The sequence below is a fragment of the Pleuronectes platessa genome, chromosome 6 (assembly GCF_947347685.1).
Source record: "Pleuronectes platessa chromosome 6, fPlePla1.1, whole genome shotgun sequence".
Classification (NCBI taxonomy): domain Eukaryota; kingdom Metazoa; phylum Chordata; class Actinopteri; order Pleuronectiformes; family Pleuronectidae; genus Pleuronectes; species Pleuronectes platessa.
This window is the reverse complement of record NC_070631.1, coordinates 1,409,900-1,432,772: the sequence shown is the minus strand read 5'-3', so window position 1 is coordinate 1,432,772 and position 22,873 is coordinate 1,409,900. Positions and strand designations below refer to the sequence as shown.

At 44.7% G+C, this 22,873-nt stretch overlaps 2 protein-coding genes across 9 annotated transcripts in view; both read right to left on the bottom strand.

Moving 5' to 3' along the window:
- Positions 1-941: 941 nt before the first annotated feature.
- The window catches only part of hm13 (histocompatibility (minor) 13), a 79,467-nt gene continuing 57,535 nt past the window's right edge, over positions 942-22,873 (bottom strand). The window contains exons 2-13 of one of the 5 annotated variants that reach the window (XM_053425896.1): positions 9,980-10,020; positions 8,519-8,554; positions 6,915-7,013; positions 6,737-6,819; positions 6,520-6,608; positions 6,325-6,410; positions 5,930-6,055; positions 5,783-5,840; positions 5,575-5,695; positions 5,387-5,489; positions 5,218-5,303; positions 942-3,724 (exon numbers count right to left, since the gene is read on the bottom strand). In XM_053425896.1, the coding sequence (XP_053281871.1) occupies positions 3,649-3,724; positions 5,218-5,303; positions 5,387-5,489; positions 5,575-5,695; positions 5,783-5,840; positions 5,930-6,055; positions 6,325-6,410; positions 6,520-6,608; positions 6,737-6,819; positions 6,915-7,001 (915 nt within the window). In that variant the 5' untranslated portion in view covers positions 7,002-7,013; positions 8,519-8,554; positions 9,980-10,020 and the 3' untranslated portion in view covers positions 942-3,648. Of the gene's footprint in view, positions 3,725-3,770; positions 4,113-5,217; positions 5,304-5,386; positions 5,490-5,574; positions 5,696-5,782; positions 5,841-5,929; positions 6,056-6,324; positions 6,411-6,519; positions 6,609-6,736; positions 6,820-6,914; positions 7,014-8,518; positions 8,555-9,979; positions 10,223-22,873 lie in introns of those variants that run through there. The other 4 variants (XM_053425893.1, XM_053425895.1, XM_053425894.1 and 1 more) reach the window with 4 other exon arrangements.
- Positions 12,093-22,523, bottom strand: LOC128443137 (deoxyribonuclease gamma). Of its 4 annotated transcripts, none has more exons than XM_053425901.1 (11): positions 22,441-22,523; positions 19,083-19,155; positions 18,782-18,965; positions 18,377-18,465; positions 16,374-16,385; positions 14,342-14,428; positions 13,997-14,097; positions 13,751-13,863; positions 13,440-13,597; positions 13,083-13,179; positions 12,093-12,808 (listed from the first exon to the last, which is right to left on the bottom strand). In XM_053425901.1, the coding sequence occupies exons 3-11, from the start codon at positions 18,956-18,958 to the stop codon at positions 12,668-12,670; spliced, it is 975 nt and encodes a 324-aa protein (XP_053281876.1). In that variant the 5' UTR covers positions 18,959-18,965; positions 19,083-19,155; positions 22,441-22,523; the 3' UTR covers positions 12,093-12,667. The 4 variants fall into 4 exon arrangements, with proteins under 4 accessions (XP_053281876.1, XP_053281877.1, XP_053281879.1 ...); XM_053425902.1 differs by lacking the exon at positions 22,441-22,523 and adding an exon at positions 20,464-20,587; XM_053425904.1 differs by lacking the exon at positions 16,374-16,385.

Here is a 22,873-nt window from a genome sequence, read left to right as displayed (position 1 = left end):
ACTCTCTTCTTGTTCTTCTTCACATCCTTCTTATTCGTATTCTTATTAATATTAATAATAAAAATATATATACACAAACAACATTTCTTCTTTTATTATTATCAATACAAATAACAGAAAAAATATACACGACTAATTTCTCCATCTGCTTCTTCTTCTTCTTATCATTATAAGTAGTAATATTAGTAGTAATAACAATACATTTTGGGCATAATTACTGATGAGAAAACTTCTGGTTATTACAAAATAAAAGCATTGACTTTCGGGAGGGAACTCACGTTGCACCCAAACAACAAAATATTTCAGTAAAAAACTAAAAAAGGACCAACAAATATTTTTTTATTTATCTGCCTCGAACTATTAAATAATCAATTATACATCATAGATTATCTGACTTCTGAGTTTTATGTCAATATTTTAGGCTTTTTGAGGAAATTATCTTGAATCGTAAACAAATTAAAATTGTAATCAGTAAAGTGATGTTTAATCTGCAAACTTTTTCTTTTTTTTTATTAAATATGAAAAACAGCACTGAAATCAGAAGGAGACTCTATTTTCCAAACACAAGCAAATACATAGTGTGAATATTGAGCTGGAGAGTTTGGATCCAACCTGATTTGAAACCCGTTCTGTCTGCCTCGGTCTTTCCTCCTCTTCGTCGTGGACATGAAGAGGAACCGTGGTTCTATTTAAATGTGGAGTTCCTCAGGGATCAATTCTAGCTCCTGTGTGTTTCTCTAGGATTTCATTTTAGACATGGAATTTAAGTGCCCATCTAAAAACCATAAATGTTGAACTGTCAATGTGGAATGTCTCAAACACATCACATTATCTGATCCAGCACAGATCATAGATGTGCTCCTTCAATATGAATATCAAAGTGCTGCTCAGGATGATGGGAAAACTTGATGTGTGAGTCAAAGAATGAGGCGGAGTCAGAGTTCTGCTTCTATATGGTGAACAAAACACCCAAAAGGTTTATTGCAAATAAAATAGATACAGTCGGGGCCATAAAACGACCTCCTGCACGAACACAACCAGAGAAGAAACATTTCAGGAACATTATATTCAACATGAAGAGATACTGAACGTCACCGAGCTGAACATGTGTGACTCTTTCATTTTGTCTTTTTTTTTTTACATGAAAATACAAAACTCTTAATAAAGCATCAACATCAATAACATGAAGAATCTTAATGTGAAGCTAATTACATCCAAACGTTTGTCAAGCAACTAAAAACTTAAAAGATCTGCACTGTTCAAAAATCTGTAAGTAGACGTGAGAGCGACGCCTCTTGATGTTTCTGTGACACACAACAGATGATTCAACAAACTGAGGAACTCTGTAGATTCTGTGATGAAATCTTTATAAGGAAAATGTCAGATTTCAAGTTCCTAAATTCCCTTTTTGAATTTCAAACTATTATTTTGTATTTGACGTTTTCCATAAAAATAAATAATCTTAATGAAACATACTGTAATGGGCCACTCCCTTTTTTTTTTTAACACAAAGATCATTTTACTGGTCATCGTCATTTCCACTCTGTGAAAACACTGGTATTGTCTATAGAGATGCATTCTGGGAAATGTAATTTCTGGTGCTCGAGTTGAACTGAGACAAATAACTGGATATTTCTGCTTCTGTTCATTTAATGTTGATCATTGATTAATTGAGACTTTAAGGATTCACAAAGTTTTATAATGTTGCAGTAAATGTCTGGAGTCGCTCTTTAATATGAAAGTTCTGACTTTTGCTGTGAATTCAGAAAATCTTCCACAAATTCAGACTTTAATGATCAGAGTCTGGACGTGAGACATTAATGTGAAGCTCAGCTCAAGCAGTAAATCTGTTGAGTAGATTCAGTTCGGTTAAAGAGCCTCAAGGTTTCTAATACGTGTTTGAACCGGATTCATTGATTTCACGTTCAGATTTTTAATGTTTTCATTCAATTATCACTGATTTCTCCTTTGCTCTTTGATTATTTTATGCAACAACTCGGTCAAATATCCTTAAACCAGTAGAACGGCAGGTGCAGATATAACAAATTAAATTGGGAATGAGTTAGAGAGTGAGAGCGGGGTTTTGAGTGACAGCTTTAAAACATCTGAATGTGAAATCATAAGTTCCTGCTTGCAAACCTTAAAGACCAGACTCTTTAATTTCAGGGTTGAAACTGACAAATATCTGAAGACAAATGGATGTAACAGGTTTTGTTTGATGAAGGAACTAAAACAAAAAGGAAATCAGCTTGAAAGAATATAAAGACAGAAAAACTGAAGATCGTCACAGTGAAGAAGCTTCAGAACGGAATGTTTGGATGAAAAATTACTTTTCAAATTTATTCATGAGAAAGAGCAAAAATTCTAATCATGACAACATCAGATCTGACGAGGCTCCTCCCCCTCAGGCTCCTACATAAATGAGGAGGAGGTTCAGTCTGACTCCTCCTCCTCCTCCTCGCCTCTCAGGCCAGAACGTTAAGAGTGAAAACCCGGCTCATGTTTGTGTGGTTCCTTAAGACGACAGGTAAAGTTGATCTGCAGGAAACAGATGTTGAGTCTGAAACATTCACATCTGGTGATTTGTGTTTTAGACACAAACACAAATGAATCTTTAATTAGTTTCCATTCAGTCTTCTCCGTGTTTGAAATGAAAACGGACAAATTGATCCATGAGACTTATAAAAACTTTGCCAGAGGCGTTTTATCAAATTAACTGAAACCATTGTCTTCGCTCATAAGTTGAAAAACTTTAACTAAAAAGAATAAAGTGGATCGGCAGCTTGCTGTTTGGTTAACTGACGATAAAACTTCACAACAGAATCATTTTAAATGGAGCTGGATAAAAATAAATTACAATTTTATCATCTTTTTTTCACATTCATGTCAACCTCAGATAAATCTGAACAAACCGAGCTCCAGCTCTGACCCTCAGACCATTTGACCCTCAGACCATGTGACCCTCAGACCATGTGACCTGCAGCTGCAGCAGCAAACAAGCAAACGAAGCAGCACAGCTCTGATCCAGAGTTTATTTCCTGGTGTGAAGCAGCTGATTCACATCAACACTCAGACATGACGGGTTTACAATCAAAACTTAACCGTTTGTCTTCATCTTAAAACTCTGGCCTCTAACACGAAACAATAAAAAACTGAGAAAAACTAAACAGAAAAGGTTGAGATGAGAAAGCAGAAGGCAGAATGAAGAGCAGCCGAGGAAACAGGAAAAGAAAGAAGCGCTCGCTTCACCCTGTGACTCTCTCTCTTCTCTTCTCTTCAGGCTGTGAAAGACGAAAACAAGCGCTCGCTCACTTCCTGGTTCGTCTGAGGCGACAGACTGCGACACACGGGGGCCGCGCGGGGGGGGGGGGGGGGGGGGGTCCCTGTGTGAGAGCAGCTGAGAGGAAACATGAGGAAACATGGCAACAAGGCTCGGCTGTTGTAACACAACAACCTTTAATTACACACCGCCACCATGAGCACGACAGCAGCCGGTGCCGTGGGTTTAAACACGATGGAGACACTAGCAACCCCCCCCCGGCAACCAACAGGAAGCTGAGGAGGCGGGGGGGGTGGGGCTTCAGTGAAACGTGGTGGCAGCAGGCTGGATGATGGTGGGTGGGGGGGCGGGGCAGGCAGCGGTGGATGTTATTGGTCCTTCTTCTCTGACGAGTCGCCGATAGCCGCCGCCTCCTCCTCCTCCGCGGGTGGCGTCTCCTCGTACCTGGAGGAAGAGAAGGGTGGGGGGGGTGTCAGTGTGATGACCTCATTGACTTGGAAAGATTTGACCCCGCCCCCTGAGAAAATACTTTGTTCTCACAAATGAACAGATGTAATAACTTCAGACCAACAGACGGAGGGATGAACGCGTGACGTTACTTTTCTACTGATCGGGCTCTTTACCTGCCCAGGTGAGAGGGGGGGGGAGTTAAGAGGGGAGTGGGCGGGGCTTCTACATGGAGTCGGGCTGTGAGCGGCGGTGGCGGGGGGAGGAGCCTGTCGCCATTGAGATGGCCTCCATGGAGCTAGCCAGGCTGGCGGGCGAGCCGCTGACCGTCGGGAAGGAAGTGAGTCTGGGAGAGCCGGGGAGAACGACCTCTGACGACTCATAGCTAACCACGAGGAGGAGGAGGAGACGAGGGGAGGACAGGATGAACGGGGGAGGAGAGAAAGTAAAAAAAAGACAGAAAGGTGAAGAAGGAAGAGAGGGAAAGACAAGAGAGAAAGAAAAGGTGTCAAGTTTTATCTTAAGTTAAAATCTAAGACAGTTCCTCTGATGAAGAGGGTGAGAAACGTGAAGGAGAAAAAGGGGGAGAGGAGGAGGTGAAGGAGCAAGAAAAAGAAGAGATGGGGGGAAGAGAAGGAGACGATGTGCGATGGAGGAGAAGGACGTCACAGAGGATGAAGAGATGAGACGAGCTCCCAAAACATCTGATGTAAAGTTTTCCACCTCTAGTTTAAGACACAATTTAAAAGCCGCGGTTTTTCATAGGACAGATAATTAACTGGTGAAATCGTGGCTGTGAACTTCTCCTCCTCCTTCTCCTCCTTCTCCTCCTTCTCCTCCTTTCTGCGTTTCCTGAATATATTAAATATACGTAAACGGACGAATCCTTCTTTTCCTCTTTTCATCCATATTCGTGCACGTGTTCTGAAACTGAGCAGTTCCATCAGATTTCATGGTTTCTCCGTTTGCAGCTTCTTTCTCAAGGCGTTCATTTTGTCACCCGGCTCGACCGTCACCATGTTCGATGCCGTCAGAACTCCGCTCTGCCCTCGTGGCCACAGAGAGGAAGCATGATCGTGTGGTCAGTGACGGTGACATCGTTTCAAACAGACGCATCTTTTTTCACAGAATGAAAACTCTTTACTGATGTTTCAGGAATCTGAGCAAACGATTCGGCCTCATTTTGTTATTTTTCTGAAAATTTTACTCTTTGAAAAACAAAACCTGTCGGAAGGATTAAACATTTTTTTAAAATATTTTCTTTAAAAATAAAATAAAATCCTCAAAACTACATGATTGTATCGAGAAACTGTAAAAACGTATTAAAATTAAAAGGATTTGTCCGATTTTAAACTTTCCTATGGTCCTTGGATCATTCATGAAACAAATTATTTTATTCTCCTCAAACTATTTAAAAATAAACCTTGTGCAGATGAATAAAACCAAACCAATGAGATTAGCAGGACCCTGGTCATGTGACGGTCACTCACCTGAACATCTCGGTGAGCTCTCCTTTGATCAGAGCCACGACGACGGGGAAGCCGACGCAGGCCGGGACCAGGTAGAGCAGAGCGGGCTGGGACACGGGAGCAAAGACGAGTGAGACCAGTGTTCATGTGGGGGGGGGTCGTGGATTCTGATTGGCTGCAGAGATCATACCTGTGCGTGTTTAAAGGTGTGCATGACGAAGATGGTGAGGCCCAGTCCAAAGATGTAGGCCAGGAAGCTGGCGTAGAAATACGTCTTGCTGTTCTTCTTCAGGCTGCAGTTTGAATAAAACTTTATTAAACCACACGGCGACGGGAAGACGTTAACGTGGATAAGAAGGGGGCGGGGCCTCGCGTTACCTGACGTCGAAGCGCAGCAGCAGAGCGATGAAGATTCCAGGGATGACGATGTCTCCCAGCCCCAGCATGGCGAAGTTACTGGCACCGAGACCTTTCTCCAGCAGATCCTGAGGAAACACCACTGGGGGGGGGGGGGGGACAGCATCAGAGAGACTGGACTGATCCGTGCAGGGAGATCAGATGACACGCCCCCGTCTCACACACTCACGTTTGATTGGTGCTTCAAAGGACTTGGCGACCGTCACCATGACGTTGGTCCCGAACACCTGTGGAGAAGTTAAACTCAAATCAAACTTTATGGTCATGTGACCTGTGACCATGTGACTCACATCCCAGTTCCCAGCGATCCACTGACCCAGAACACGTCGTAGACGAACAGGCCCCAGAGCAGGATGCAGCCGGTGCTCACGTTGTTCAGGTGCAGCAGCTCCACGCCGTTCAGGGCGAAGGCCAGGCCGAACAGGTTGTTGGCTATCCAGTGCTGTGATGTCACAAAACAGAGGCTATTGGATGTGAGGTCACAGTATATGGCTATGACATCACGGACTCCAGACTAGAGTCCTTCAGTATAAATTGATATCAAAACTTTTATTTGACAGAACAAAGCAGAACAGACATCTTACGATTGATTGTCATTAAAATATTTATGAAATATCAGAATTTGTTCCCTCCTGAATATTGGTCTCGATTCTAGTTGAGCCTATTTTACCCTCATCACTGTGATTTGACCTTTGACCTCTGAGACGTTACCTTCTTGAGCACGTACCAGACTCCGACCACGCTGCTGATCACCAGACACACCAGGTTCTTGGTGTCAAACTCATAGTTGACGATTTCTGCAGAAAGATAAAGTGAGAAACGTGAGTCTGATTTAAATCTGACATGATATTGATCTCAGGTTGAAGTTGTTCCTGCAGAGCAGCGGTGAGGAGGCCGGGGTCTCACCCTCCTTGTTGTCTCCGGAGCCCTGAGTGAACAGCAGCTGAAACTGTTTGTTTGGTATCGACGTGGGAAAGATTCTGGACATCAGAGGACTGAGGGACACAAACACAGAGGAAGCTCAAATCTTCAGGGAAGAAGTCCACACAAGCTTCTGGGCTCGTTTTCCTAAAAGTCTGATATTTCACAACGCACATGTGTGTAACTTTGTGTGTTGCTTAACCTCATAGTGTGAGACAGAGCCAGGACGCCCAGCACGAAGAAGTACAAGGACAGCAGCATGTTGATGTACTCCTGAGAAAACACCTGGTGGAGACACGTGGACGTGAAAGAGCGAACGTGAGGAGGACAGGGAGTCAAGCATAAGGCCCCTGCAGGAGGGCTGGGGAAACCCCAATTACCTTGAAAAAGAGGTAGAGGCCAAACAAGGTGCAGCTGGCGATGATGGGAAACCGCGCCGCATCACGACTGGTGATGGTTTCTGGCATTTCTGATGCATTCTGGGAGAAAAGACAAAAACAGGAGATAAATGCAGAGAGAACATTTTAAAAAATTTATTAAACTTTAAGCATCTTCTAGTGTTTAGTTCGTAAATTATTCTGTACAAGTATCTGTGATAAACAAAGTAAAACTACTAGTTGTGTTTATGAGTTTTATCAGCTTCACTGAAGGAATTTAAAGAATTCAGTTTATTTATCTATATTTATGTGTTGAACATGGCTCATAGCGCCACCTACTGTTTCTCTTCTGATCCTAAGACATTTTAAAATCCTCTCAAATCCACACCACTACTCATCACTGGTGTTATCTATTCACAGGTCTTCATCCCAAGACAAAGTGTTAAATCTGGGTTTGAGTAACAGAGGCTGAGTTGACACAATGCATCTAATCCACGTTTATCCATCTGCCCTGAGGAGACGGGGTGAGGGTGGAGACGTGATGGTGGGACTATGTGTACAGACTGGGACTGGGAGGAAAGGTCCCAGTGATGAGGTTTGGAAATCTTAAGGTGGTGGATGTTTCTTATGGAGAAGCCACAGAGAAACAGACGGGGATTAAACTGACGAAATAAACTCAAGACACAAACACACAACAAGCTGTCTCAGTCTGTCTGTGACAACACAAAACGAGTCAGTTGTCCTGCAGCCTCCTCGTGACAAGTGCTCGTGTTGATGGCGTTTCCAACCCGTCACTACCCAGGCTCCGCCCCTCGCCTGAATGATCCCCACATGTTCCTGTTGTTGTGAACGAGTCGGACCCGACAACCTGCTGCTGCTGCACAAACACCAACTACACAACATGTTAAATACAGACATAAAGCTACTGAAGCACATTGACAGACGTCCCTCAGAGTCACTTCCAGCTAAATTCTCCTCCGTCCACTCCCCGGAGACAGAAACTGGGACAGGACAGAGGGAGGGAGAGGAGAGGAGAGAAAGGGAGGAGACGAGGAGGAGAGGAAACAAGGAGACGAGGAGACGAGGAGAAGATCCCTGTGGTGAGTGACGGAGACTCAAAGTGAGTTGACTTGTAAAACTGAATCAAAGACAACAAACAGCTCAACCAGTTAGTGGGGGGGACAAGTGGCAGAGGACAGATTAGAGGAGACGAGGCGTGATCGGATCCCGATCTGATCTGAGGCGTTCACACCTGAACTCAGTGTGAGTCTGCGTGAGATCACAGAAACCACACCAGGTGTAAACAGGAACACAAGGGGATATTCTAAATAATGTTTTATTGTGAATAAGGTCATTAGTCATTATATCTGTGGACCATCTCAAACATTAAATATATCAGCATCAGAAATGTTCACATCAGCCGGACTCAAACAAGAACATTCGAACCCGACTCATCTAAACCTCCACCACTGACGGCGTGTCCTTGAGCAAAGCAGGTTAGTTCATAATCCCCATGACAAAGGCCCCGTGTTAGGATGTGTTAGTGTTGTGAACACACTGTGTGCAGCAGGTGTGTACTTGCTGCTCTCGGAGGATCTCATACTCACTCTGAACCCAGAATCGTTATCATTGTCACCGAGCTCCTACAGACACAGCGACAGACAGACAGGATGGACGGACAGACAGATGAGCACAGACAGGGAGAGAGAGGGAGGATCAGATCTGTGAGAAAGAGGACGATCGGCAGCAGGAGCCAAACAAAACATCCAGATGATCGAGGCTGAATCATCGGGACTGAGCGTCGAGACAAACAGTGAATATTATTAATCTGTTAGATGGAGAGAAAGAAGCAGGAAGACGAGCAGCGGAGGAGCGGGACTCGAACCCACGACATCACAGCTAACACCACGCCTGACTCTGGTCCACATGTTTTAACCTGGAACACGTTCACACCTGACATCTGATCTAACGTCACACAGAGAGACAGAAGACGAGTGAAGCCAAAGTGTCTCTATCACCCCCTGGTGGCCAAAGGAACCAAACTAAAAAGGTTGAATTCCAAGAGATGCTTCTCAAGACGGCTTCAGGCTTCAGGTCGTTTTTATTACAAAGATGTTTGTTCAAGCGTTTCTGATCCGTTTGGTTTTAATGAGTTATTTGATGATGTAAAACTGGGCTGAGACGTGATGATTGACAGCTGAGACTGACTCATCAGTCTTCCTCGTTATACAGACGACTGTCTACGAACATGAAGTCCATCTGAGCTCAGATCCTTATTCGCTTCTTTCTGCGTCTTCTCAGTTTCATGTGAACAGTTTGTTCCCGAGTCACTGAGCAGCAGCTGCAGGATGTGGGAGGGTTTCATTTTAACTGTAAAAGAGAACAACTGCGCATGTCTACGCCATCAACCCCCCCCCCCCCTTAAAAAACACTCAGTTATTGCAACAGTGCAAATAACCTGGATGTTGTACACGTGTCTCTCAGGTACACACACTTGACGCGAGTGTGTCCAGCTGGTGTCAATCATCTTGTCAACAACGTCAATAAACGTGACTAACACTTAATATTATTATTTGTATTAACTTTGATACCAACTGTCTGTGTTTGTGTGCGCGTGTGTGTTGTGTGTGTGTAGTGAGTGATGTGTGTGCGTAGGGGGAGTGTTGCCTGAACGGAGAGTCTCGGACTGCAAACAAACATCTGGAGCAGCTGTGATCGGGACCGTGAAAACACCGGAGAACAACAGGACCCGTGAACGCATCACACAACAGAGATGCTAACAGCTGGAGACTGTCCGGAGCTCGTTAGAATGTTAGCATCACCGTTAAATGAAAACCTGTGGTTTCCGGTTGTGTCCTGAAGATGAGCTCTTCAGAGACTCTACGATTTGAGATGTTTAATATGACAGATTTTATCAATGTTCCACTTTTGACTCGTTAATTTAACATTTCGCTGAACGAACCGTTAGCTAGTTGCTAGCTGAGCTAGCTCTCCGGTGCGGGGCAGCGGCAGCCGGGCTGCGGTGACACCGGGAGCCCGGTGCGCTGTGCGGGGCAGCCGGTGCTTACCTTGGACTTGGAGCAGCTGACGGAGCGCAGGGCTCCGAAGAAGATGGGCAGCAGCGCCATGAGCACCAGGCTGACGTACGCCAGCGCCGTGCCCTCCGGGGTGGCCACGAACTTCGCCGTCGCGTTGAGCGCTTCGGTCCCGTTGGAGTCGGTGGAGTTCAGGGCCTCCAGCACCGCGGCGGCGGCGGCCTCCGGGACCGAGGCCGGGGCTGTTTGTGCCTCAGACATGGTGGTCGAGAGACGGGGTGGAGCTGAGCTGGAGACGGAGGGGCGGCTGGAGACTGAGGTCTGCGGGCTCCTGCTTCATCTGAGGCCGCTGCTGCTGCTGAGGCTGCTCGGTCCGGGTAAGGCCACGTTTCCTTACGCACAGAGGAGGCAGCACACAGGACGGCTCACTCCGCTGCAGATTCACAGGACCATGAACAACACCGAGGGATCGTTTCACACAAGAGAATCAGACAAATATAAAAAAAGATTCTGTCTCTGCGACCACTTCAATACATTTATTATTCTTATGCTCTGTGTTCGACTGTTATTAGTGATACTGGATCAATAAGGCATCTGTCTGTCTATCTACAGTTTGCTTATTGATATCATTTGAATGTATGTTATCATTTGTGTTTACTTCATCACGAATCATGAAACTTTGTTTTAAAGATCCAAAACCTGAACAAAAAACAGATGAATTAATATTATAATCAATATATATCATGACATAATGAGCATATTTCAGTTCGATGTCTCTTTTCACACTATCATTATTCACTGATCTTTATGTTAAACAACAGTAAAACTCACTGAATGTTAAGTTTGATTAAATGTTTCAAAAACTCTCACTTTTCTTGGGTCGGACTGTACTATTTTCAATAAATGCAGGAGGGGGGGCCTTGAGCAGGTTGGGCCAGATATAAGGCCTTTATACAAATGATTTATAAATAACCCTTGCTGCATAGTGTTAATAATGAATCTTATAATTGTTCTGAATTCTAACTTTTGGTATTAAACCATTATTCCCCTAGATTCATTCTCATCACATATATTTCATGCAGCTGTCTGATAAGTTCTGGAGGTCGGACAGAGGGACTTTGTTGACATTGTTTTGTTTCGTTGTTTTGGTTTCGAGGATCCTAATGTTTACATTAACAGGACATTGTTTGGATATAGCAGGAACATCATATTCCTTTCTTCAATGGCCCACATGGCATCAGCTGTGTCAAGGCCTTTCATGAAGAGAACATTTTGCTTAGCAGCTATCAGAGTAGTAGGAGAGTCACAGAGAGCGGCTTCCTGTCAGAACCTGCAAAAGTTAAAACATTAAATAGTTTAATTTCGTGTGGATCATCTTATCGGTCGTTTCAGCTCATATTAAACCTCCAGCACAAATAACAGTTTAGTTCACATATAGTTTTTCTCCTGAGAACCGACAGGTCTCACTTCTACGTGTCACTTGTGTCTGAACATCAGCTGGTTGAAGTTAAACCAGGAACATCACTGACAGTCAGTGTTGGGCACGTAGTGAGTCATCTCTTGCACTATTAGACGATCTTTGCTGCTCGGAAGTCGCTCCTCTTCCTCGCTTCAGGTGAGTCTCCACCTGTTGAGCCGCAGCAGCGCCCTCACCCGGTCGGGTGGAGTAAAGCACTGCTCCACAGTAGCAGTACTCCTTCACAAGTAAAAGTACAACAGTATAATTATCAAAACCTACTTGAAGTAAAAGTATATTTTTTGCAACACCTCAGAATTAAGAGTATTTTTAATAATTTGAATCTGTAAATTAACTATTTACAAAGCTTATTAATAAATCTAATTTAATATTAACCACAGCACTTGAATTGTAGTGATTAAAAATATAAATTGCCAGAAATTAAAATACAAAACCAAGTAAGTAAGTTCCATGTCGGCGCCTCGTGGTGAAACTATAGACTGTAAATAAAGATGTCCGACATCATCACGCACCAATGATATCATTTGGAGTCAAAGTCAGAGTCTGTGCAGCAGTGGTCACAGACACATCGACCAATCAGGAGTCAGTCTCAGGCGTGTGTGTGTTTGTGTGTATATTTACTTTCTATGACAAATAGTTGATTTAGTAAAAGATAACAATAACACGAACTTCAACATACAAAACTTTACTAAACATTAAAAACCATAAATCTCATTTTCCAAACCTATTTACATCAGTTTCTGTGCAGAGACGAACAGACGATGAGAAATGATCACATTAGATCTTTAAAAAAAGAAAACAGACAGATTCACCTGATACAAAAATGGAAATACACTTATTTATACGATGCGTCATAAACTGTACACACGTACATTCAGGAGGGGACGGTTAGCTGTCAAACTGTGATGAAAGGCCTCCACCAGTAGGTGGTGCTGTGGACGAGAGCTCACAGTAGCCATAACAAAAATACTGCTCCACTCAGTTTTCTCTGAATCATAATATTCATTATATTGTAATAAACTCAGGGACCATGAGATGATGCTCTGACATCTGGACCGATCTGGTAAATAATGTGGGATTGCAATTTAAATCCAAACATCATAAAAACATCTTTAATCTCGATATGATGAAAACCTTTTTTTTTTCTGGTTTTTCCGATGTCAGATTTACTTTGGTCACGTGACTTAAATAAATGTATCCGTTAGAAAAGCTGCGTTCGTCTGAATAACGTGAAAACTGTACGATCACAGGAAGAAGTGGACGAAAGCAGAGGCACTGAGGAGGGTCAGTAGGGGCGTGGCCTTGAGGAGCAGGGCGGAGCTCCTCACGAGGGCGGAGCTCTTTAGTTCCACCTCCAGGGGGTAGTGGTCGCTCATATCCCTCACCTGTTGGACAAGAGCACAGGTGTTTATTGTGTAAAGAGACGATCAGATCCTGTGTATATAGACAATCAGTGACTGTTTATAAATATGGACAACGTGTCTTTACTTTGCACAACATGAAGTCAAATATCTCAGATACAAAGCTGCCATCTGGTGTCGGTCGTCCATCTTGTGCTTTGATGAAACCAGAAGCAGCAGCACATACAAACCTGGGCCTTCACAATAAGAGTCAAATAAAAATGGTGAACAGGTCAAAGGTCAATAATTATAAACAAACCTTAGAAATGCTGAGTTTCAGCTCCTTTCCGAAGTCGTAGACCTTCGCCGACATCGGACTGATCGCCTTCAGGAAAGATTTCCCATGAACCACGATCCTGAGACAAACAGAGGAAAACTCTAAATACAACAATAACACTTTCAGCACACAAACATGTGTGTACTTTGTGAGGACACACATTGGCATCATGCATTCCCTATTCCCTTACCCTAACTTTAACCATCACAACTAAAGGCTTAACTCGAACCTAACCCTCAAACAGTCATTGAAGAAGTGAGGGCCGGTCAAGATGACCCCACTTTGTAGGGTCTATGCTTAGAATGGTCCCCACAAAGACATAAGTACAGGAACACACACCTGTCATATGCACAGTTGGTCTCTTCGGAGACGGTCGTGTCCACTTTGTCTCCGATCAGCCAAGTGAAGTTTAAGTTGGTGAACAGTCTGATCTTCTTCTTGTTGAGTCGGGTCATGTGGGCGCAGGCGGCCTGAAAATCTCCCAGGAACATCACATTCTACACACACACACACACACACAAACACACACACACACGAGAACACAAAGTCAAACACTGATTTCAGTTTTGCAGACGTTGTGTCTCAGGTTCAGGACGGACGCTGCTGATGTCCTCTCAGGTGAACAGTCCGGTCCCCCCCCCCCCCCTCACCTCGTTGTTCCACTTCTCACTGACTTCCTGAAAGACGTCGTACAGGTGGTCGATCTCCTGGACGGCCTTCAGCGGGTCCGTGTGGACGGGCACCAGAATGAAATCCTTCATCACTGTGGGACAGGGAGGACGGAGGGGACGAGGCGGGAGAAGAAGAACAGGAGGAAGAATGAAGGGAGAAGTGAGTCGCTCTATTTTATACGTTGTGTCACGAAGAGGAATCAAGTGTGTGTTGTGTTCACTGACGTGTCGTCCGGCTCCTGAACTCAACCGCTAACGGTCCCCTGGCGAAGGTCGGGGGTTCGGTCTCGTACTGGTGCTGGTCCATCACGGTCACCGTCTCTTTCCTGGAAGCACACAGGGACAGGCTCAGGAACAACATGGTGGATCCTCCAGCAGCAGAGGAAGAAGAAACCAGTAACAGTTGATCTGTCCTCTGACAGGACACAGCTTTGTTTGTCCGTCATGTTTCCCTGTACGTGTGCGACTGTCTCTCAGGTCCCCCCCCTCGTCTCGTCCTGGTCCCTGCTCCATCACCTCCTCCTTCCTACAGGAGAATTAAAGTGGAAATGCAGATCTGTGTCTTCTCACCTGTAGAGGAAGACGAACTTCCTCTTGTCGACCGCAGACCGTCCAAGACCTTTGCTGGACACTGACTGGTAGACGTAGTTGCCATACCTCAACACAACACACACACAAAGACACACTGTCACAAATAATCCAACCAGAGTCCGATCGGCCCCAGATCAGCTCCAGATCAGCTCCTGTTCCCTCAGTGGAGGTGAGACACTGATTCAGGGTCAGGGGACTGAAACAGGGACGAGTCCTCGTCTCAGATCTTCACATCAGGTTTTATACATTTTAAATTTGAGGATTTATTGTCGCAACATAAACTAAAGAAAGAAAATAAAGAATAAAAGTGAATTTGAACTTTTCTTTACATCCAAGTTCTGAGTGACTGGACACCAACAATAGAATCTTTCAAAAGCTGTCTGTACAGATGAAGTATAAATACCACAGGGAACATTTTAATACTAGTTATCCTGTGTACATTTCACTGATAAGTAATTTTACTCAAGTAGGATTTAAGATTTGAACGTTTGCGTCTCCCACCACTGTGTCTGTCCTCAGTTTGCTCCCAACACAGCCCCTGAGCAGGATCGGCTTTACGACCCACACATGCACAACAAGCACGGTTCACAACACAAACAGATGGTTATGATGATGACAATGATCACAGACGTGCAGTTAGGTTGGAACTCCCATGTTTTCACTCAGGAAACCAGATCAGACACCAACCACCACAGAATGTAAATTAATTATTCACCAACAATTTGAGATGAGACGTTAGAGACAAAGCTGCCGAGCGAATCAATGAATCAATGAATTAATGAATCAATGAATCAATGAATCAATGAATCATGAATTAATGAATCAATGAATCATGAATCAATGAATCAATGAATCAAGGAATCAAGGAATCAATGAATCAGGGTTAAAAGATTTCTTTAAAAAGAGAAAGTCACAGAATGGCATCAGTGTCACTATGACTCAGGTTCCTGTTGCAAATCAATATTTATCCAATTATTAACAATAGTGGATGAGTTTGTTTGGTCATTGGTTTGGGTTTTAATTCCCTGGTGTTAAATGAGGCGTCCCACAGGGCGTGGTACTGGTGCACTACTGGTCTGTGTAAACATGTAGGTCACATGACGCTCATCTTCACTGCTACGCTGATGACAACACGTTGTCTGTTTGCAAACAGCCACGATGCAGACCCTGGATCAGTCGTGTGATCAGTGTCTCTCACAGAATCAATTGAATCTATGGCAGTAGTGGGGGGGCACTCTCATTCACAGCAGATCCAGAGTGACAGGTACTCAGACTGAAGAGCAGCCACCTCACATTTCATCTCCGGTTCAGAGAGTTATGATTCCATGATCAAAGCATTGATTTCTCTACATGATTCATGACTTCATCACTGTGTGACTAGAAGAGTGCATCATCACAATTATCTTAGACTGTTACTGTTATTACAAGTTGCGAATAATCATTAACATAATAAGATTTTCAATAAAAAAAAATCTGAAGACAACAGTCAGTTTATAACAGTGGTCAGTGTGGCGCCCCCTGGCAGCATCAAGGCTCATTACTCCACTGGTCAACAACATCATCCACAACAAGCTCAGACAATAACTTCTGATAAAAACACACAGTCTCCTTTTTTTACATTTCTATTTAAATAAACATTCCAACTTCCTTAACTTTAGGATTAGTTCAGGTTTGATGTTTACGACCACTAGAGGTCGCACTAGCACCGGCTGCTTGGACCTTTCCTCTTTAGAGTCTCTGGGATGTTTCTGTCTGTTTGACATTTAACAAACATTCAACTGAAGAACCTGTCGATACCGAGTCTGACACAGTGACACACTTCCTGTTAACAGAGAGTTACCTGTTAACAGAGAGTTACCTGTTAACAGAGAGTTACCTGTTAACAGAGAGTTACCTGTTAACAGAAAGTTACCTGTTAACAGAGAGTTACCTTCTTACAGACAGGATTAGTGAAGGGGTGATTAGAGTTGATTTTGATTAATATTCTACAAAGGGATAAAATCCACTGTACCTGTGAGATTCCCTGTTGGAGCAGAGAGCAGACACATGATGGTCACCAGATGGATTAAGAGACAGTGATGGAGCGACTGTGTGAGTTCACCTGTGAATCCTTACGTCAACATTCAGATAGTGAAAACATCAGACGTCACTTATGAAGCTGAATCATGTTTTATATCTTCATCTGTCCTTTTAAAACCAGACATGTTTGATTTTATGAATCAACTGTCGGGACGATGCAAAAAACACGTTTCACCATCGGATCAAAAACATCCACGACTGAGAGCGGCTGATTTTACACAAACACAATTTTAGGAATTAACCAGAAAGTAGAACACGTACTCAGCGGAGCTCTACAGTGGCCAAGACGTCGCACACATGCACATGCACATTAACAACACATTCACAACAGCCACACAACAGAAACACAACTACAACCGTGTGTGGCTGGGGTGCGGCTGGTGTGCGGCTGGGGTGTGTCTGTTGTTGGCTGATGTGTTGCTGTTGTTGGCTGGTGTGTATCTGTTGTTGGCTGGTGTGTGTCTGTTGTTGGCTGTTGTGTGTCTGTTGTTGGCTGCTGTGTGTCTGTTGTTGGCTGCTGTGTGTCTGTTGTTGGATGGTGTGTGGCTGTTGTTGGATGTTGTGTGGCTGTTGTTGGATGTTGTGTGGCTGTTGTTGGATGTTGTGTGGCTGTTGTTGGCTGGTGTGTGGCTGATGTGTGTCTGTTGTTGGCTGTTGTTGGCTGGTGTGTGTCTGTTGTTGGCTGGTGTGTGTCTGTTGTTGGCTGGTGTGTGGCTGTTGTTGGCTGGTGTGTGTCTGTTGTTGGCTGGTGCGTGTCTGTTGTTGGCTGGGGTGTGTCTGTTGTTGGCTGGTGTGTGTCTGTTGTTGACTGGTGTGTGTCTGTTGTTGGATGGTGTGTGACTGTTGTTGGATGGTGTGTGGCTGTTGTTGGCTGGTGTGTGTCTGTTGTGTGTCTGTTGTTGGCTGATGTGTGTCTGTTGTTGGCTGATGTGTGTCTGCTGTTGGAGGGTGTGTGTCTGCTGTTGGCTGGTGTGTGTCTGTTGTGGGTCTGTTGTTGGCTGATGTGTGTCTGTTGTTGGATGGTGTGTGTCTGCTGTTGGCTGGTGTGTGTCTGTTGTTGGATGGTGTGTGACTGTTGTTGGATGGTGTGTGGCTGTTGTTGGCTGGTGTGTGTCTGTTGTGTGTCTGTTGTTGGCTGATGTGTGTCTGTTGTTGGCTGATGTGTGTCTGTTGTTGGCTGGTGAGTGTCTGCTGTTGGAGGGTGTGTGTCTGCTGTTGGCTGGTGTGTGTCTGTTGTGGGTCTGTTGTTGGCTGATGTGTGTCTGTTGTTGGATGGTGTGTGTCTGCTGTTGGCTGGTGTGTGTCTGTTGTTGTGTAGCCCCCAGTGGAGGCGGACGTTGCCACACTGCACTGGTCAGCCATCAGAGATGGATGCTAGTCTTTTGAATGTGTCGGTTCTTGGAGGATCCAAAAAGAATAAAATAATATTTGTGTTCAGGTGAGAACTTGAAGAACCGACCACAGTGACTCTCTCTGCTTGTGTCAGTGTCAGTGTCTGTTGTGGGTCACCCAGGTCGTGGTTGTGTTTCCGTGCTGCTGACGTCTCAACCTCCTTCTGGATGTCAAATCTTGAACCAATCTGATTGGTTGTGAGAAACTTGTGTGGGCGTGGTCTTGTGACCAAACATGTCCTCCTCCACTGAAGAGGCTTCTGTCTGTGGTTCTGTCTGTGGTTGTTTCTTCACAACAGACTCAGTTTCTCACACAATCTTTTCAAAGTCCTGAGGATCACGAGGAGCTGATGAGACTGAACATCTTGATTCCTCCTCTGATGTGACATGTGACCTCAAAGGATTGTGTAAACGTTCCCTCATCAGAATCTGTGACTCAACCTGATCAGCTTCATGATGATTGAAAACGAGCTGTGACCTTTGACCTCAAGTTTCCTGTTGATAAACGTCTTGAAATCTTTCTGCAGAGTTTTCACTTCTTCACCTGTTGATGGACGACAGCAGCTTCTTCACCACTCTCCCGTCGGGATCGACCACGTCCTGCAGGAGACAGATGTCACAGCGGTACACCACCTACAGGCGGAGAGGAGGAGTTCATACAACAAGCAGATGATCAACTCCTTTCTGAGCACTGGGGTCAAAGCTTCTACTTTTCCGAGGACAGTGAACGCTCTCGTCTTTATTACAAAATCTTTGTCGACCATAGTTGTTCTCAGACTGCGTCATAGAAATAAATAAAGATGGTCGACCTGACAGCTCCACTAAAGTCAAATCTCCTGGATCGCCCCCTGGTGGCCGGAGACAGCCCTGTGGGTCTGAATAGACAAGCTGAATGTTCCTGTGTGTGTGTGTACGTGTGTGTCTGTGTGTGTGTGTGTGTGTGTGTTACCCTGGACAGAGTTTGGACCAGTCTGTAGTTTGAAGCCTTGTCGATGTTGAGCTTCTCCACGTTGTACGAGCAGATCCTGAATCCTGACACCGTTTCTCTCCCGACCAAGAGGGTGAGGAAAGAGAGGAGGAGGAGGAGGAGGAGGGGAGGAGGACCACAAGAAGAGCGCCACCTCATGGCTGAACTATGGAGGCAACGAAAGATGCACAATGTCATTAAAACAATAACAGGGTAGAGATTCTGATTTCAGAATCGAAGACGAGTGAAATAAAACTCCAGACATGTGTGGGCGGAGTCTCACTTTACGTCACTGCAGGAATGAGCACAGGACGATGGGGGGGGGAGGTCAGAGGTCACAGGTCTGGAGTCAAGGGCTGAAGACGAACAGATGAAAAATACAGAGTCAGTCGTCAGAGGCAGATCAACGGAAACGTTCCTGGAAAGATTAAATCTGTTTCTACAAACTCAGCCAGAGGAGGGAGGTTTACCGCCACCTACTGGCAGGAGGTCTCACAGCAGCCTCATTTTAAATATCAACTTTTAATCTTGACGTCTTGTTGAGGAACTTTAAAATCTTCATGGTGGAGCTGGAGCTCTGCAGGCGGAGCAGTCGGACAGGTCTGACGACAGAGGGCGGGGGGGGGGTGGGGGGGGGGGGCGTGTTCAGACCTGCTCAGAGATCAGCAGCACAGAAACTATTTACTACAACATTCTGTCCCACATTCATGTCCGTCCTCTGGAAACTGCAAACACGTTCAAAAGAGACACACATACGTGACTGAGACGCACAAACACTCACTACAGGACGGACAATACTCCAACTCATCACACTCTCCTGAACCACTGACTCACTTCACAACACTGAGTCAAAGACTTAGTTCTGCTTCATGAGGTGTCGGAATTATTGGAGAAGTTCACACGAACCTCATCTCAAGTCAGAACAACAGGTTTGTAGTTTCACCAGAGCACGTCGTTTCACAATCTGCTCTAAACAGAAGCTTTTAATGTCAACACGTCAACACGTCAACACGTCAACAAGTCAACACGTCAACACGTCAACACGTCATGTCTCAAATACAGACGGAGGATTAATGTTAAGTCTTCATGTCTGTTACACCGGATCCTTTTCTCTCAACATGTTATTTCCAGCGTCTATGTTTTTCCACATTCTCACTTATGATCTAAAAAACACAAAAGTCAGAACAACGAGTTCACGACTGTGGAACTGGGAGCTTCAGAGGAGGACACGTCCTGAACTGGAACCAGTGGACACGTCAGTCCGTCCCGGGAGAGGACTCCTGACTCGTGACCCCCCCCCCCGAGGTTCCTGTGTGTGTAGTTGAGAGTTTGACTCTTGAGGGTAAACAACAGAGGAGGTCACACCTTGCTAAGAAAACAGAAATTGATTGATTCTATATTTTCTATAAATCTATAATTTGATTCATATCTTCCACAACCTTTAGGAGGCAAAGACTTTGGTGAATTAATTTCAAGCATCAAAACAAATCATCCACACGAGTAAAGGTTTGTTTTCACAAGGAAATATGACTTCTGACCACTTTTGAGCATTTGGGCCAAAATCTCTCTTTAGACTCAAAGTGGATGATGATCTCAATGAACATGAAATCCAGAAGAAATCATTAATTCTGAGAAGGTCGAAGGTCAAACTGGCCGGGACTCACTGTGCGTCTGTTCTCAAAATTAGAAATGATATCTGGTCAAACTTCTCCCCCGTGCCGGCCGTGTGTTGGGAAGTCACTGCTGAGGCTGATATCGACTGATATTGATATTTGCGGTGATCAGGTCAGTTACCACACAGACAGTCAGTGATTCACATGTGTGTCTCAGCCCCTCCCAGGCCCAGAGGCGGGGGGGGGACCGGTAGAGCAACCTCTGCTCCTCCTACACTCCCTCTGCACACCACAGAGCGACTACGTGACCAGACAGAGACAGAAGGATCCATAGAGCTGTGGACGGATCGCTCTGTGCACGACACAACGTTAGAGGCTCAAACACAAACACACAAGCAACACACAGGAAATAAGATGGACAACATGGGAAGTGCAATCAGCTGGCTCGCCCCCTGGTGGCTGGCTGCAGTGTAGCTCATACACTCCACCTCCAGATGGGACCTGGAACACAGGACATCTTCCCTGGACATAGTTCATTTTTCCAGATTCATATAAGGTCACGTGACCCCCCCCCCCCACACACACACACAGCTAAAACAATCCAAGAGGAAACACTGCGAAAACATAAATCATAATAAAAAGATGCAGGTTGTTCTTCTCTCACTGAAGTTTGTTCAAGTGTTTCTGATCAGTTTGGTGTAAAAAAGTTATTTGATGATAGGCTGAAAAGGCTGAGACGTGATGATTGACAGCTGAGACTGACTACTGATTGGTTGAGCACTGTAATCAATGGGACCTCGACCACATGGCTCCGCCCCACGATCGCTGCTGCACAGACCAAACCAGACGATGTCAGAAGACCAGGATGGAAGCTCCCGACTCTTTATATTCTAACTTCAGTAACTTTAGTAACTCGGGGCCGGAACTGATTCTTGAATCTTCAATGTTTGACGATAACGGCGTCTTTTTCATTGCTAAGAAAAAACTGGAAGATGAAATTTAACACAAGCAGTTTGAAGTATACATAATATAAATACTGCAAAACTCTAAAGAAATGTACATAATGAGTAAAATCTAACTCAACTACAGTCATTAAACACTGAGATACAGTTTCAGTGCAAAACCTCCGACTCAGAGAGTGAAGTGTGAGGAACACAAGGGATGAGTCATTAGATTGTATCGTTAGCATCGATTATTTCCAGTTGACATTTAGTTGTGTGTTTGTAGTTTGATTAGTTAACAGTTTGAGACACTGGTCAGTTTATAGTTGCTGTAGTTTAGCTTCAGCTCGTGGTTCAAGTTCATTAGTGAGACTAAGGGTTTGTTAGTTTTCACACTATGTTGGTTAAAGCTGCTCGATGACGCTCGTGTTACTATTCAAACTTCAACTGGTGACTTTACCATGGAGGTGAGTGTGTCCGTTACCCATTAAAACCAGTGAAACCAGTGACTCACAGGGTTTAAACGTCTCACACGTCTAAAGTCTGTTAGGACACTTGATGTTGAGTCTGTGTCTTCAACCCTGGAACTCTTCTTAGGTCCTGATTCTGCTCTGGTGCAGGAAACTGGTTCAGAAGCTTCAACAACAGGTTCATGAAACCTTCTCACTCACAGGAAACAAAGCTTCTACTGGAACCATCTGATCTCAGGTCAGTTCAAACACAACCAACTGAAGTTTGAGCTGCTCCACAGAACCTGATGTTACTGAAGATACACAACACTGAAGAGCAGCGACAGATTCAAACCTCTCAGACGATGCTACTGATAAAAAACAATCCTGAGGTTTGATTTAAAGATTATCACAAGTTTACTAGTTTAAAAACAAAGATGGCTGAAACCACCTCACCCACAAACAGAGGAAGAGCACACAGAACACACACACCTTAATTTAGGCTCCACTTTCAAACCACTTCCTCACACACACTCCCTCAGAGACTCACACACACACTCCCTCAAAGACTCACACACAGACACACACACTGCACAGAGGGGTCCAGAGACCTGTCCAGAGATCTGTCTGTCTCTTACCTGTCCAGGTGAAGTTTCACAAACTGTCTCACTGAGACGCTGCTGAGGTCACGTGAGGCTTCACTTCCTGGATTTCTCAGGTGGACCACGCCCACTGCAGCTGCTGCATTTAGGGCCTGTGGGAAAGACAGACACTGGTTTGCACCGATAGACTGAACAAAGATGGACGACATGACGGAGCCCAAAAGTGAAGCCACAGCGTCTGGATCTGTTGGGATTTTAGCTGTTCTGTGTGACTGTGAAGATGTTTATGGAACGGTACTCTAAACAATAAAGCAGGAGCAGTTTGGGCTTTCACACAAATGGTTTATAATAACCTTTGCTGCTTAGTGTTAAATCTTGAAGTTAGCTAGAGATGTGTGTGCGTCACTACGCTGGTCAGTCTCACAACTGTCTTGATAAAAGGTCTGATAAGTTCTGGGGGACAGACCCA